The sequence below is a fragment of the Bombina bombina genome, chromosome 1 (genome assembly GCF_027579735.1).
Source record: "Bombina bombina isolate aBomBom1 chromosome 1, aBomBom1.pri, whole genome shotgun sequence".
Classification (NCBI taxonomy): Eukaryota; Metazoa; Chordata; class Amphibia; order Anura; family Bombinatoridae; genus Bombina; species Bombina bombina.
In genome coordinates this window covers 975,095,271-975,112,024 of record NC_069499.1, presented here as the reverse complement: position 1 = coordinate 975,112,024, position 16,754 = coordinate 975,095,271, and the positions used below count along the sequence as shown (strand labels likewise).

Here is a 16,754-nt window from a genome sequence, read left to right as displayed (position 1 = left end):
CACATTAAATGATCATGTTATGTTATGTTTACAGGGACATGAAACCCAATTTTTTTCTTTCATGATTTAGAAAGAGCATGCAATTTTAAACAACTTTCTAATTTACTTCTATTATCTAATTTGCTTCATTCTCTTGATATTCTTTGGTGAAAAGCATAACTAGATAGGCTCAGTAGCTGCTGATTGGTGGCTTCACATAGATGCCTCGTGTGATTGGCTTACCCATGTGCATTGCTATTTTTCAATAAAGGATATCTAAAAAATAACCAAATTACATAATAGAAGTAAATTGGAATGTTGTTTAAAATTGTATTCTCTGTCTGAATCACAAAAGAAAAATTTTGGGTTTAGTGTCCCTTTAATGCAAGCTCTCTATTATTACTGCCATGTCGCTCTTTTTCCTATTCATTAACATAATTATTGACTTAGCATTTTTGTTCCCTTTAATCTCCGGTAGTTTCAGTGTGATTCATTGTGATAAACATATTATAAACAGCTTGCATTAGTTACTTATATTTATTGTTTGTACAAAATGTTATAAAGCATTGGCGTGGCCCTATCTGCTGCCACAAATGTCAGAGAGAATTAGAGCTCTTTGAGATCCTGCAATGCCAGCAAAGAACATACAGTGCAAGTAGTTTTATTATGAGACATGTCTAAATGTGACATTGCTTGTATTGCTTCTCTTCTAAGCTTGGCAGTTAGAAAAATAGATTAAGGGGAAGATGATAATCAAATAATCAAGTGAGCCTTTACTAGAGAGGAAGTAAAAACTTATTTCCTATATGATTGTAGTGTGCTCTCGAAATACAAATAAAATCTAATGCAAGTTGGAAATAATGAAACTGCAGTTTAAATACATTTCAATGGCACAACATACAGATGGTTTTGGGTGTAACTTTTTATATCTCCAAACAGGTTGAGCCTCTATGTTGATGACCAACTCCAGGAGATTAAGCCACCTTCAGCCAACAGCCGGAAGAGACGGCAGGATACGTCTACTACTACATTCCTCCTTGGTGGGTCGCCGGAGGCCGATGAGCTAAGAAACATGACTGGTTGCATCAGAAATGTCTTTGTAAAAAGGTAAATTAATATTATTGTAAATAATGTCTGAGTTTTTATAAAATAGTTTTGATTCTTGTGTTATTGAAGTCTCTGCTTTCAGTCTTTTTTTTTATTATTGTGCGCATAAGGCAACAAAAAAACAGAATTTATGTTTACCTGATAAATTTCTTTCTCCAACGGTGTGTCCGGTCCACGGCGTCATCCTTACTTGTGGGATATTCTCTTCCCCAACAGGAAATGGCAAAGAGCCCAGCAAAGCTGGTCACATGATCCCTCCTAGGCTCCGCCTACCCCAGTCATTCGACCGACGTTAAGGAGGAATAATAGCATAGGAGAAACCATATGGTACCGTGGTGACTGTAGTTAAAGAAAATAAATTATCAGACCTGATTAAAAAACCAGGGCGGGCCGTGGACCGGACACACCGTTGGAGAAAGAAATTTATCAGGTAAACATAAATTCTGTTTTCTCCAACATAGGTGTGTCCGGTCCACGGCGTCATCCTTACTTGTGGGAACCAATACCAAAGCTTTAGGACACGGATGAAGGGAGGGAGCAAATCAGGTCACCTAAATGGAAGGCACCACGGTTTGCAAAACCTTTCTCCCAAAAATAGCCTCAGAAGAAGCAAAAGTATCAAACTTGTAAAATTTGGTAAAAGTGTGCAGTGAAGACCAAGTCGCTGCCCTACATATCTGATCAACAGAAGCCTCGTTCTTGAAGGCCCATGTGGAAGCCACAGCCCTAGTGGAATGAGCTGTGATTCTTTCGGGAGGCTGCCGTCCGGCAGTCTCGTAAGCCAATCTGATGATGCTTTTAATCCAAAAAGAGAGAGAGGTAGAAGTTGCTTTTTGACCTCTCCTTTTACCTGAATAAACAACAAACAAGGAAGATGTTTGTCTAAAATCCTTTGTAGCATCTAAATAGAATTTTAGAGCGCGAACAACATCCAAATTGTGCAACAAGCGTTCCTTCTTTGAAACTGGTTTCGGACACAGAGAAGGTACGATAATCTCCTGGTTAATGTTTTTGTTAGAAACAACCTTTGGAAGAAAACCAGGTTTAGTACGTAAAACCACCTTATCTGCATGGAACACCAGATAAGGAGGAGAACACTGCAGAGCAGATAATTCTGAAACTCTTCTAGCAGAAGAAATTGCAACTAAAAACAAAACTTTCCAAGATAATAACTTAATATCAACGGAATGTAAGGGTTCAAACGGAACCCCCTGAAGAACTGAAAGAACTAAATTGAGACTCCAAGGAGGAGTCAAAGGTTTGTAAACAGGCTTGATTCTAACCAGAGCCTGAACAAAGGCCTGAACATCTGGCACAGCTGCCAGTTTTTTGTGAAGTAACACCGACAAGGCAGAAATCTGTCCCTTCAGGGAACTTGCCGATAATCCTTTTTCCAATCCTTCTTGAAGGAAGGATAGAATCCTAGGAATCTTAACCTTGTCCCAAGGGAATCCTTTAGATTCACACCAACAGATATATTTTTTCCAAATTTTGTGGTAAATCTTTCTAGTTACAGGCTTTCTGGCCTGAACAAGAGTATCGATAACAGAATCTGAGAAACCTCGCTTCGATAAAATCAAGCGTTCAATCTCCAAGCAGTCAGCTGGAGTGAAACCAGATTCGGATGTTCGAACGGACCCTGAACAAGAAGGTCTCGTCTCAAAGGTAGCTTCCAAGGTGGAGCCGATGACATATTCACCAGATCTGCATACCAAGTCCTGCGTGGCCACGCAGGAGCTATCAAGATCACCGACGCCCTCTCCTGATTGATCCTGGCTACCAGCCTGGGGATGAGAGGAAACGGCGGGAACACATAAGCTAGTTTGAAGGTCCAAGGTGCTACTAGTGCATCCACTAGAGCCGCCTTGGGATCCCTGGATCTGGACCCGTAGCAAGGAACTTTGAAGTTCTGACGAGAGGCCATCAGATCCATGTCTGGAATGCCCCATAGTTGAGTGACTTGGGCAAAGATTTCCGGATGGAGTTCCCACTCCCCCGGATGCAATGTCTGACGACTCAGAAAATCCGCTTCCCAATTTTCCACTCCCGGGATGTGGATAGCAGACAGGTGGCAGGAGTGAGACTCCGCCCATAGAATAATCTTGGTCACTTCTTCCATCGCTAGGGAACTCCTTGTTCCCCCCTGATGGTTGATGTACGCAACAGTCGTCATGTTGTCTGATTGAAACCGTATGAACTTGGTCCTCGCTAGCTGAGGCCAAGCCTTGAGAGCATTGAATATCGCTCTCAGTTCCAGAATATTTATCGGTAGAAGAGATTCTTCCCGAGACCAAAGACCCTGAGCTTTCAGGGATCCCCAGACCGCGCCCCAGCCCATCAGACTGGCGTCGGTCGTGACAATGACCCACTCTGGTCTGCGGAATGTCATCCCTCGTGACAGGTTGTCCAGGGACAGCCACCAACGGAGTGAGTCTCTGGTCCTCTGATTTACTTGTATCTTTGGAGACAAGTCTGTATAGTCCCCATTCCACTGACTGAGCATGCACAGTTGTAATGGTCTTAGATGAATGCGCGCAAAAGGAACTATGTCCATTGCCGCTACCATCAACCCGATCACTTCCATGCACTGAGCTACGGAAGGAAGAGGAACGGAATGAAGTATTCGACAAGAGTCCAGAAGTTTTGTCTTTCTGGCCTCTGTTAGAAAAATCCTCATTTCTGAGGAGTCTATAATTGTTCCCAAGAAGGGAACCCTTGTTGACGGGGATAGAGAACTCTTTTCCACGTTCACTTTCCAGCCGTGCGATCTGAGAAAGGCCAGGACGATGTCCGTGTGAGCCTTTGCTCGAGGGAGGGACGACGCTTGAATCAGAATGTCGTCCAGGTAAGGTACTACTGCAATGCCCCTTGGTCTTAGCACCGCTAGAAGGGACCCTAGTACCTTTGTGAAAATCCTTGGAGCAGTGGCTAATCCGAAAGGAAGCGCCACGAACTGGTAATGTTTGTCCAGGAATGCAAACCTTAGGAACCGATGATGTTCCTTGTGGATAGGAATATGTAGATACGCATCCTTTAAATCCACCGTGGTCATGAATTGACCTTCCTGGATGGAAGGAAGGATAGTTCGAATGGTTTCCATCTTGAACGATGGGACCTTGAGAAATTTGTTTAAGATCTTGAGATCTAGGATTGGTCTGAACGTTCCCTCTTTTTTGGGAACTATGAACAGATTGGAGTAGAACCCCATCCCTTGTTCTCTCAATGGAACAGAATGAATCACTCCCATTTTTAACAGGTCTTCTACACAATGTAAGAACGCCTGTCTTTTTATGTGGTCTGAAGACAACTGAGACCTGTGGAACCTCCCCCTTGGGGGAAGTCCCTTGAATTCCAGAAGATAACCCTGGGAGACTATTTCTAGCGCCCAAGGATCCAGAACATCTCTTGCCCAAGCCTGAGCGAAGAGAGAGAGTCTGCCCCCCACCAGATCCGGTCCCGGATCGGGGGCCGATATTTCATGCTGTCTTGGTAGCAGTGGCAGGTTTCTTGGCCTGCTTTCCCTTGTTCCAGCCTTGCATTGGTCTCCAAGCTGGCTTGGCCTGAGAAGTATTACCCTCTTGCTTAGAGGACGTAGCACCTTGGGCTGGTCCGTTTTTACGAAAGGGACGAAAATTAGGTCTATTTTTTGCCTTGAAAGGCCGATCCTGAGGAAGGGCATGGCCCTTACCCCCAGTGATATCAGAGATAATCTCTTTCAAGTCAGGACCAAACAGCGTTTTCCCCTTGAAAGGAATGTTTAGTAGCTTGTTCTTGGAAGACGCATCAGCCGACCAAGATTTCAACCAAAGCGCTCTGCGCGCCACAATAGCAAACCCAGAATTCTTAGCCGCTAACTTAGCCAATTGCAAAGAGGCGTCTAGAGTGAAAGAATTAGCCAATTTGAGAGCATTGACTCTGTCCATAATCTCCTCATAAGGAGGAGAGTCACTATCGAGCACCTTAATCAGTTCATCAAACCAGAAATATGCGGCTGTAGTGACAGGGACAATGCATGAAATGGGTTGTAGAAGGTAACCCTGCTGAACAAACATCTTTTTAAGCAAACCTTCTAATTTTTTATCCATAGGATCTTTGAAAGCACAACTATCCTCTATGGGAATAGTGGTGCGTTTGTTTAAAGTAGAAACCGCTCCCTCGACCTTGGGGACTGACTGCCATAAGTCCTTTCTGGGGTCGACCATAGGAAACAATTTTTTAAATATGGGGGGAGGGACGAAAGGAATACCGGGCCTTTCCCATTCTTTATTAACAATGTCCGCCACCCGCTTGGGTATAGGAAAAGCTTCTGGGAGCCCCGGCACCTCTAGGAACTTGTCCATTTTACATAGTTTCTCTGGGATGACCAAATTTTCACAATCATCCAGAGTGGATAATACCTCCTTAAGCAAAATGCGGAGATGTTCCAATTTAAATTTAAATGTAATCACATCAGATTCAGCCTGCTGAGAAATGTTCCCTAAATCAGTAATTTCTCCCTCAGACAAAACCTCCCTGGCCCCCTCAGATTGGGTTAGGGGCCCTTCAGAGATATTAATATCAGCGTCGTCATGCTCTTCAGTAACTAAAACAGAGCATCCACGCTTACGCTGACAAGGGTTCATTTTGGCTAAAATGTTTTTGACAGAATTATCCATTACAGCCGTTAATTGTTGCATAGTAAGGAGTATTGGCGCGCTAGATGTACTAGGGGCCTCCTGAGTGGGCAAGACTCGTGTAGACGAAGGAGGGAATGATGCAGTACCATGCTTACTCCCCTCACTTGAGGAATCATCTTGGGCATCATTGTCATTATCACATAAATCACATTTATTTAAATGAATAGGAATTCTGGCTTCCCCACATTCAGAACACAGTCTATCTGGTAGTTCAGACATGTTAAACAGGCATAAACTTGATAAGAAAGTACAAAAAACGTTTTGAAATAAAACCGTTACTGTCACTTTAAATTTTAAACTGAACACACTTTATTACTGCAATTGCGAAAAAACATGAAGGAATTGTTCAAAATTCACCAAACTTTCACCACAGTGTCTTAAAGCCTTGAAAATATTGCACACCAATTTTGGAAGCTTTAACCCTTAAAATAACGGAACCGGAGCCGTTTTAAGCTTTAACCCCTTTACAGTCCCTGGTATCTGCTTTGCTGAGACCCAACCAAACCCAAAGGGGAATACGATACCAAATGACGCCTTCAGAAGTCTTTTATAAGTATCAGAGCTCCTCTCACATGCGACTGCATGCCATGCCTCTCAAAAACAAGTGCGCAACACCGGCGCGAAAATGAGACTCTGCCTATGCTTTGGGAAAGCCCCTAAAGAATAAGGTGTCTAAAACAGTGCCTGCCGATATTATTATATCAAAATACCCAGAATAAATGATTCCTCAAGGCTAAATAAGTGTTAATATCAATCGATTTAGCCCAAAAAAAGGTCTACAGTCTAAATAAGCCCTTGTGAAGCCCTTATTTACAATCGTAATAAACATGGCTTACCGGATCCCATAGGGAAAATGACAGCTTCCAGCATTACATCGTCTTGTTAGAATGTGTCATACCTCAAGCAGCAAAGGACTGCAAACTGTTCCCCCAACTGAAGTTAATTGCTCTCAACAGTCCTGTGTGGAACAGCCATGGATTTTAGTTACGGTTGCTAAAATCATTTTCCTCATACAAACAGAATTCTTCATCTCTTTTCTGTTTCTGAGTAAATAGTACGTACCAGCACTATTTGAAAATAACAAACTCTTGATTGAATAATGAAAAACTACAGTTAAACACTAAAAAACTCTAAGCCATCTCCGTGGAGATGTTGCCTGTACAACGGCAAAGAGAATGACTGGGGTAGGCGGAGCCTAGGAGGGATCATGTGACCAGCTTTGCTGGGCTCTTTGCCATTTCCTGTTGGGGAAGAGAATATCCCACAAGTAAGGATGACGCCGTGGACCGGACACACCTATGTTGGAGAAAAAGAATTACATGTAAGTATAAAACAATACAGACATATTGAGTCAAAAATAAGATAACAAAATAGTTGAGTTCATTGAAAAAACAATCTTGCCACTAAATTTAAATAAAATGTCCAAGTCAATATTATCTGAATCGCAGTGCCGTAATGCAACCAATTTCCCTTTTACCCCCAATTTACATCACAATTGTGAGCTTTTTCTGATTTAAAAAAAATAATAATAAATAAAAAATAAATAAATCACCAAATAAAATATAAAGAGGAAAAAAAAAGGAAAAAGAAAAACCATGTTGAATAAATGAATAAAGTAAACCTTACAAGTCCTTATCTCTCTCTTGCCCTTAGTCATCACATAGCCATTCCCTTCTAAGATTAGCTTCCATAATAAAGTTGGAATTCTTTAAAGGGTTGATAATTTGACTTTGAAGATGTTTATCCAATGAATTTAAAAGGGGCGACCATTTGTCAAAGAAAATTTCAATTCTAGACTCCTCCTTCTGAAGATCAACCGCTTCAGAAAGCATTTTATTCACTAATGGGTTTTTTAAATATAGAAAATTGAAGGTGTTTCTTTGATCTCCAATTCTTCAATAAAAAAAAATTCTACCTAGGAGAATGACTATGTTTACAAAGTAAAAGTCTTTTTTAAAATCTTTATATGATGTTAAAAAAAAATGTGAGATATTGTAAGGTTAGTATAAATTTTCCTTAATCGTGTGCACCAAAAGTTAATTGCCCCCCAAAAAGTTTTAACTATAGGGCATGTCCAAAAACAGTGTAGTAAATCTGCATTTAAAAGTTTGCATTTAAGGCAAGTAATTTTGTCATAATTATTGGTAAAAGTAAGAAGAAAAAAAAGTGGGGTAGAATAAATTTGATATAGTATTCGTAGTTGCTGTTCTCTAAGATATTCTGAGGCTGTGACCTTAAATGTTTTTTCGAATGATTTAATTAAAATCTCATGAGTCATATCGGGGATATCAGTTCCAGACCACTTAATGGTAATAGAGTTCTAATTACTGTCCTCTTGAGAATTCAGTAAGATTTTATAAATATTTGTAATTGAGAACTTTCCCTGTCTCAGGAGATTAGTAAGTATCTTATAACTTTTACCTTCCCAGTCACAATTTTCAAGTTTTATTAGTTGGTTTGTTAGGTGTCTGATTTGCAAGTATGAGAAAAATAAGTTATTAGAAATGTTATATTACTTTTTATATTTATCAAACGATTAGACTTCCCCAAGTTCAAAGTCTATTAATTGAGGTATATAAGATACACCCAATTGATCCCAATAATCACATCTCTGTGACTCACAGCTCTTCTTAAACTCAGGGTTACCTCTAAATGTGAGATATGGGGAGGCTGCAAAATGAATTGCAAAATCTGTGCCATGCTATTAGAGAATCTCTCATCAATAAGTTTTGTTTAAGGTCCTTTGGCAAATAATTTAAAGGCATGTGAGGAATTGCTTTTAGGACATAAAGTTTGATCAAATTTTTTTCCAAGTCTAAGATAGAAAAGTGATCTAGATCTTCAAACCAATCAAAAACATATTTAACTGTTGTTGCAAGGTTATATTTACCTATATCTGGTAGTGCTAAACCAAAGGCTCTTTTGCTTGCTGTTAATCTGCTAAGCGAAATTCATGGGCTTTGATTATGCCAAATAAATTGACGAACACATCTATTAATCTTTTCAAGATATTTTTTTAATAATAATTTTGGGATAGCTTGCAAAGCATATAAAAGTTTGGGAAAGAATACCATCTTGAATAAATTTATCCTACCTGAAAGAGAAAGTGGAAGATTTTTGCAGATTCTGAATTAAAGGGATGAAGTTCAGCTCATACCTTAAACGGGGATTAACCAAGAATTTCAGGCCCAGATATGAGATATAATTGAGAGCTTCTCTAAATGGGGTCGACGGAGAGCTCTTGACTAACCACATCATCTCTGATTTTGCTTTATTTAGTTTAAAGCCTGAAATTAATTGAAACTCTTCCAAAGTTTTAATAATTCTAGGTAGGTTATAGGCTAAATTTTCAGTAAAGATTAAGACATCATCAGCGTATAACGCAAGTTTAATATTAGCAGAACCTAAGATAATTCCTTCTATCATCTGTCTTAGTAATATAGCTAAGGGTTCTAGAGCAAGGTTAAAGAGTAGAGGGGATAGGGGGCATCCCTGTCGAGTACCTCTGCCCAATATAATATTTGGAGTGGAAGTTGAATTAATAAAAAGTGAGACTTGAGGGGAGTCATATAGAGCTTGAGTCATGTTAAAGAATTCTCCTGTAAAGCCAAATTTACCAATAGATTTGAATAAATGATCCCATATAAGTGAGTCAAAAGCTTTATGTGTGTCAATTGATAATATGGCCGCATCTCTATTAATATGTTTGTATTGGTTAGCTTTTAGATTAAAATAGGATAAAATTATTTCTATTTTACGTGTATTAGTATTTAAGAACCTCCCCCTCATAAACCCTGTCGGATCAGGGTGAATTATATTGTTTAGAATAGGTTGTAATCTGTCTGCTAGAATCTGTAAAAAATCTTATAATCAACATTGAGGAGTGATATAGGGCGGTATGAGTCAATGCTTTCCGGATCCTTCCCAGGTCCTTCTCAAGGATCTTATAGAATTCACTGGGTAGGGCATCAGGGCCTGGGGCTTTATTTAATGCTAACTTTTTTATTGCTGTCTTAACTTCTTCACGGGTAATTGGCAAATTGATATGTACTAAATTCTTTCCTGTAATCTGTGGTAGACTTACATTTTCCCCAAAATTTTTCTTAACTTGCGAATTAATTGGCTTTGATGCATAAATATTTTGAAAAACATTGATAAAATTTGTCAATATCTTGTGGATTAGAAACATGTTTAGTATTAATTTTGAGAGAGGTGATATTTTTATATCTCTTGGTATTTTTCGCAAGTCTCTTAAGCCGTTTCCCTGCTTTATTACCATGTCTTAGAAAAAAGCCAGTCCTTCTTAGATCTGCTTCTACTTCTTACTTCTATTTGAAGAAGAAAAGCATCTCTTTGGGATTTGGCCAATTGGTATGCCTTCCAGGATTCTGGAGAGTTATGCAGGACATATAAATTGTATCTTTTAACTAAAGCATTGATTGTCTATTATTATTATTTTTTCTCTCCTTTGCCATATATAAAATAATTTCACCTTGAATAACTGCTTTAAAGGCATTCCATAATGTTTCGATTTTCTCTACTGAGCCTTTATTGAGTTGAATATACTCTGTCCAACCTTTCACTATGAATTGACGAAATTGGGGATTATTATATAGATGTCTGGGAAAAAATAATCTATTCTTTGACCCGGTATACGGGGAAACTTCATATCCAGAAGAATATGAGCGTGATCAGATAACATAAAGGGGAATATATCCATTCTTAACTAGATGAGAAAGATGATCACTGATTAAAAACATGTGAGAGAGTGATTTTGTTGTCTTTGAAATACAAGTAAAATCTAAAATATTTGGGTTATTATTCCTCCTATATCGATTAAAGGGACACTGTACCCAAATTTTTTCTTTATTGATTCAGATAGAGCATGACATTTTAAGCAACTTTCTAATTTACTGCTATTATGAACTTTTCTTCATTCTCTTTGTATCTTTATTTGAAATGCAAGAAAGTAAGTTTAGATGCCGGCCCATTTTTGGTGATCAACCTGGGTTGTTATTGCTGATTGGTGGATAAACTCATCCACCAATAAAAAAGTGCTGTCCAGAGTTCTGAATAATAAAAAAAAGCTTAGATGTCTTCTTTTTAAAATAAAGATAGCAAGAGAACAAAGAAACATTGATAATAGGAATAAATTAGAAAGTAGCTTAAAATTGCATGCTCTATCTGAATCATGAAAGAAAAAAATTGGGTTCAGTGTCCCTTTAAGTCTAGATTGTGTATTAGTGATTTTACCTATTTTGTTTCTTTATGTGATCGTTTAGTCCGGGAGGGCTTACTTAACTTTCTATCTATAGGAAGTGCATGTTAAAATCTCTGCTTTTAGTCTTTTTATTCTCTCTACTGTCACTTATCTAAAAGGAAGACTTATTACCGTTTTAGGAGAAGGGTCTTTTATTTTTATTTTTTTACTTTTGAAGGCTAGATATTTCTTCTGTTCAATTAAATATGATTTCTTCACAATTTCGGATGAAAAATATTTTTCAGTTTTTGACAAGTGAAATTATGGGCTATTTGTCAATAACAAAAATTTAATAAAAATAATTTGGAAAATATTCTACTTGATCTGTAGTAAACTGATTTACCAAATACCCTGAGAACATAGAAGACACACAAACACCATTCGTTGACACTGATTTGCCAACCTGTACTTTTCTCAATTTTTAGGAAGTTAGAACCACAGATGGTTCTAGACTTGCAGCAGAATCAGCAGAGTCAGAATGTGACCATGAGCTGTCAAGACATGACTGAGGATCGGCCGCTGGAGATCAGAGCCTTGCTGAAGAAGGACAGGCTTAAAATGAAGGTAACTGAGTTGGATAAAAGCATTGGAACCACTGCAGATTATTGTCCCTTGTACTGCTTTGTCTCAGACAATAAACAAGTCAACTTTGTGTTTAGAGACTAATTCCCAACAAATCTTCATTGCATTTGCTGTTTCAGGCTCAGAAGAAAAAACAGGCACTAATGGGGCGTAGGCACTCTGAAGACTCCTCCTGCATTATTCCTAAAGCTGTGAAGGGTGCATTAAGATTTAGCGGAGTTCCCTCCAGCTATATGGAGTTCACTAAAATTCCTGGCTCTCTTCAAGAAAGGTTAGTCAGTATAACACTCATGGTGGTGTGAGAGTGGGATGAAGAAAGGAAAATGAAAGATAATTTATTCTGTTTTTCATTAAACACATCTTGGACCTAATCATGTGAAGAAAGTAATTTGTGCTTTATATGTACATTTTGTAAACAAATCATACATACTGTAAATAATGCTGAACAAATATATTACAATAGGAATTAAACATTTGTAATTTAGCTTTTCAAATTTCAAAACCAGTTAAACATTAGCTCTATCTAATTGTCCTCTGCAGGTTCCACTTCTCCATGGAAGTTCACCTCAACACCTCCCATGGGCTGCTCTTCTATGCTGGTGATGGGCATGGCAGCAGCTCACTAGCTCTCTTTGTTTCCAACGCTCGTTTTATTCTTCTGCTGAATATCAGAGGGAAGAAACTGCACTTGAGGAGCAAAGACAAGTACAACGATGGGCTTTGGCATACGGTAAGGCCACTTCTGAATGAGATCTTTTTAGACTAGGGTAATGTTGATATTAAAATGTAAGCTATGATATCCTTTAGTTTACAAAATAAGAAAATGTATTTTAGAGAACAAGTAAATTCACATCATCATAGATATTTACTTCACTCAAGAAAACCTTTCTGGATGATCTTGGAGTTTCTTACATGTACATAGAAACCTCATGGCTGACTTTGCTGTGTTTAACGGGGCATGACTTTATAATTATGCTAATCGGCATATAAAATTTGGTGAATTAAACATGGAATTTATATACAGGTCTTTACACTTACTGCTGAAGTGCACATCGCCTGTAGACCAATAATTTGTGTACTTTTTAAATAACATTCTACTGACATGTACAACCTCTTTGTATCTCAGGTTTTCTTTGGAAGAGAAAAGAACAAGATGAGGCTGGTTGTAGATGGACTAAGACCACAAAGCAGTATAATCCACCCAGGGGCCACATTCTCCTTAACAAGCCCACTATTTATTGGAGGTGTTCCAACAATAAAGAGTGGTTCAAACATCCCGGTGAGGCTCTGATAAGAAAACTGTACATGTATAGATGTGTTGTTGCCATGACACAAGTCTGCATTGTCCCCGTTGCAATGTCCTGTTTCCCTCCTTTGCTGTCATTCACTCTTTTTTGCTCCTTTACTGGCTGTGAATTCAGGGCATGTTCCAGATTTTGCCAGAAGCAGCCAAATGTAACTTTAAACTTATAACTCACAAAAACCCTAAATGATACCCGTCCTTTGTTATTCAGTATTTGATGCATTATGTCTGCTTTCCAGGATTTCTCCATCAGTGGTTTCCGTGGTTGCTTGAGAAACTTGAAGTTGGATGGTAAACCACTAGGCTCCCCAGATAGGGTCTTAGGGGTGACCCCATGCTTTGAGGGTGCTACAGAACTTGGGGTTCTCTTCTCTAATGGGGGAATCCTAAGCATAGGTAAATAATCATTCTATTTCACAGTACCAATTTTCTGGGGGGAAATATTGTTCTCACTTTATATGTGTAGTACATGTAACACATTTTTCTAAGGCTACATCATTTTATTTCCATTTCTTATTTTTCTTAGTGGATTTGGTTGATATTGGCCAGGACCTGGAGTTGAAGCTTGATATTAGGCCAATGAATCCTTCTGGACTTATATTTCATGTTGGGACTGCAAGCGGACACTTTCTCACACTATTCATGGCAGATAGAAAGGTATTTGTGGTTACTTCTTCATCTTGTGAACATACCAACTAACTTTTGCTAGTGAGGAAGGTCCATCTTGTATATCACTTAACCATTGCTATTATTTCAAACTAAAGGTAACAGTGACCCTGAACATGGGAACTGGTGAATTTTCCACAACAGTGAAATCCAGGCAACCTCTATGTGATGGACAGTGGCACACCATTGCTGGTCAGTATACAGGGGCAATGCTTGCACTTTTGGGAGTTCTCTTATTAAACTTTCATATGTTCCCACGGGAATAGGGCCCTCAATTCCTCCTGTATGCGTTTGTAAATTTTGTCCTGTCTCTTACAAGTCTTATATTGTTTTATTTAAATCAATTGTATCCATAGACAGTGCTGCGGAATATGTTGGCGCTTCATAAATAAAGTATAATAATTGAGATAGGGCATGCAATTTTAAACAACTTACTATTATCAAATTTGCTTTGTTCTCTTGGTATTCTTTGTTGAAAGTTAAACCTAGGTAGGCTCATAGGCTGATTTCTAAGCCTTTGAAGGCTCCCTTTTATCTCAGTGCATTTTGACAGTTTTTACAGCTAGAAAGTGCTCGTTCAAGTGTGCCATATAGATAACATTGCTGTCACTCCTGTAGAGTTACCTAGTAGTCAGCACTGATTGGCTAAAATGCAAGTCTGTGAAAATAACTGAAATAAGGGGGCAGTCTGCAGAGGCTTAGATACAAGGTGATCAGGAAGGTAAAAAGTATATTAATATAACAGTGTTGGTTATTCTAAACTGGGGAAACGGTAATAAATAAAGGTATTAACTATCTTTTTAAACAATAAATTTGGAATAGGACTGTCCCTTTAATGCTGAAAATAGACAATAAATGTGTTTTGTATAAAAACAAAATCCTATATCCTAGAATAGGAAAATATATTATGTCCACTGACTCTGTTCTGCCTATTATGTGATAGTCAAATCAGATGCAGATACTGCTGTAAGCTATGGAGATTTGCACCTGACTAGCATATGTATATGGTGACGTGTAACACTACAATAAACCGTCTAATTGCACAGATTTGTATAATATATCCTAAACTGAGTCCATTGGCACTTACCATATTGAGGCCAATTACAAGGTTGATTCCTTTATACTTTAGGTTTTGGGTGCCTCACAACATAATCTGGATTACACAAATTTAAAGTAGTTTTACAGTTCCCTGATAGGACATTGCCTACAGACATCTTCAAAATACCTTTCTTTTCACAGTTACCAAAGGAAGTAATGTTATCCAGTTAGATGTGGACACAGAAGGAAATCATACAGTGGGAGCAAGTACACCCTCATCCGTCCAAGGTAGAGGAATCCTTTATGTGGGTGGAGTTCCAGGTTAGTATTTTTTTCAAATATGTATTTTTGGTGAAATAAGATATCAATTCCTTTACTGCAAGAAACAAGTCAAACATGCTTTCTTCTTTTTGTTGTAGAGGGTACTGCCATGGCATCTTACCTACCATCTTCTCATATATCATACCAAGGTTGCATGAGGAACTTAGTCTTTAACAGGAAGCTCATCGACGTCTCTAACTCAGGAAGTTTCACAGGTTCTGCTGGCATCAATGCCTGTCCCACGCTTTGATAGCAACATGGGTGGCAGGAGGACTGAAATTTAGCTGTCAGAATGCACAGACTTGGCAGCTCCTAATTGTGCCAGTACTGGGTGGCATTTAGCTCACCTAAAAATATAGGTGCTTGAAAACCGTCTTATGGTTGCTTCAGAGCTATTAATTTACTGCTGCAGTGCTGGGAAACAGATGCCTTATTTGGCAGTTGAAGAAACAGCCAACCCATTTAAAAAAAATAATGTATGTTTACTTAGTACTTTTATCTCCTTTCACTGCTTTATGGGAACTCTTTTCAGTCTATTAAAACTAAAGTACTACTTTCAAAGTCAATTATTTTTAACTATAGACACTAGGATATTAACTATTTAAAAAGATTACATTTTAACTTCTGAGAAGTGTCCAAAATCAAACTCAAAATTTTAAGTTTTATTAGCAGACATCTAAATATAATATTTTAACTTCCCCATTTACTTGTAAATGGGTTTGGTTCTTACATCCACGTTTAGACTACATGGAGATGTTAATATAGAGTTTATTGGCACGGTTGATATTAAAAAAAAAAGTTATGCCTATTTCACTTTCTTTTTAGCTCAAAACCAGTCCTCAATAGATCTCATTACGGATGTTCTGGCTATAGAGCTCCACCACCATTTCACTCTAATGTAACTGATGCTCTTCTTGCTTATAGATCTTTCCTACCTTGGTGTCATGCCATAATGTTTTACCCAAGATCAGTGAAACCAAGTTTTCTTCATAAATCCACATTCAATTTGCACCATTTGGCAGTTTTTATTCTCCACATGATGGGGGTTTTTTTCACATAAAGATTAACGCTTTTAATATTTTTTTATACAGTAGCTCCAAGTGGCTTCCCATATGTGTATGGTGTCTGTTAACCTTTCCAGAGCCTGTGCTTTTCTGCAGCAATCTAAAACTCTATGGTTGGTTATCACCTCATCTGAACACTAAAATACATTGCGACCATAACCCCTTACAGTTGTTAGATTCCACAAGTAGCTCTCAGGCACATAAAGGTTGTAAATCGTTCCTGTGAAGATATTTATTTTATTGTACTTGTTTCCTTCTCTGTGGTAGTAAAGCAAAAATATATAATTTATAATTAAAAATATTCCACTCACAGAATTCACATGTGCACTTACACATTAAATATGTCTGTATATATGCATGTGTATAAAATATTTATATACACTCCACAATCACACGGCAACTAAGTTTTTAGAGAGGAAAATTTCTAACTTATATTCTATTTTTTTTATTCAAATGTGATACTTAATATCAATTAGACTTTTAAAATGTGGGGATGTATAAAAAAAATGTAATATTTTGATTTTTAGTTTTAAGTTGGAGATATATAAATCTATGGTACATTATTGTAAAATTAAAAAAATAAAAAGAACGATTTTCAACTTTGTGTTTTTCTTTAGCTATTACTGTGTTGCTTTTTAATAAATATTCAGATAAATAGCTCAGCGTTTCCAGCACCAAAAGACATTTGTCTTTCTAAATACATTTGATTTAACATTCTTTTGCCTTAGAACAAAATGTACAATGCTGCTCACCTGGTA

General features: G+C 38.0%; 1 protein-coding gene across 2 annotated transcripts in view; it reads left to right on the top strand.

The window, feature by feature from the left end:
- LAMA5 (laminin subunit alpha 5) overlaps positions 1–16,595 on the top strand; it is a 269,906-nt gene extending 253,311 nt beyond the window's left edge. For both annotated transcript variants that reach the window (XM_053706887.1, XM_053706808.1), the window contains 10 exons: positions 919–1,086; positions 11,448–11,586; positions 11,724–11,875; positions 12,145–12,334; positions 12,731–12,883; positions 13,147–13,303; positions 13,434–13,564; positions 13,672–13,765; positions 14,813–14,932; positions 15,031–16,595. In XM_053706887.1, coding sequence (XP_053562862.1) covers positions 919–1,086; positions 11,448–11,586; positions 11,724–11,875; positions 12,145–12,334; positions 12,731–12,883; positions 13,147–13,303; positions 13,434–13,564; positions 13,672–13,765; positions 14,813–14,932; positions 15,031–15,182 — 1,456 coding nt within the window. In that variant the 3' untranslated portion in view covers positions 15,183–16,595. The remainder of the gene's footprint in view (positions 1–918; positions 1,087–11,447; positions 11,587–11,723; positions 11,876–12,144; positions 12,335–12,730; positions 12,884–13,146; positions 13,304–13,433; positions 13,565–13,671; positions 13,766–14,812; positions 14,933–15,030) is intronic.
- Positions 16,596–16,754: the final 159 nt, after the last annotated feature.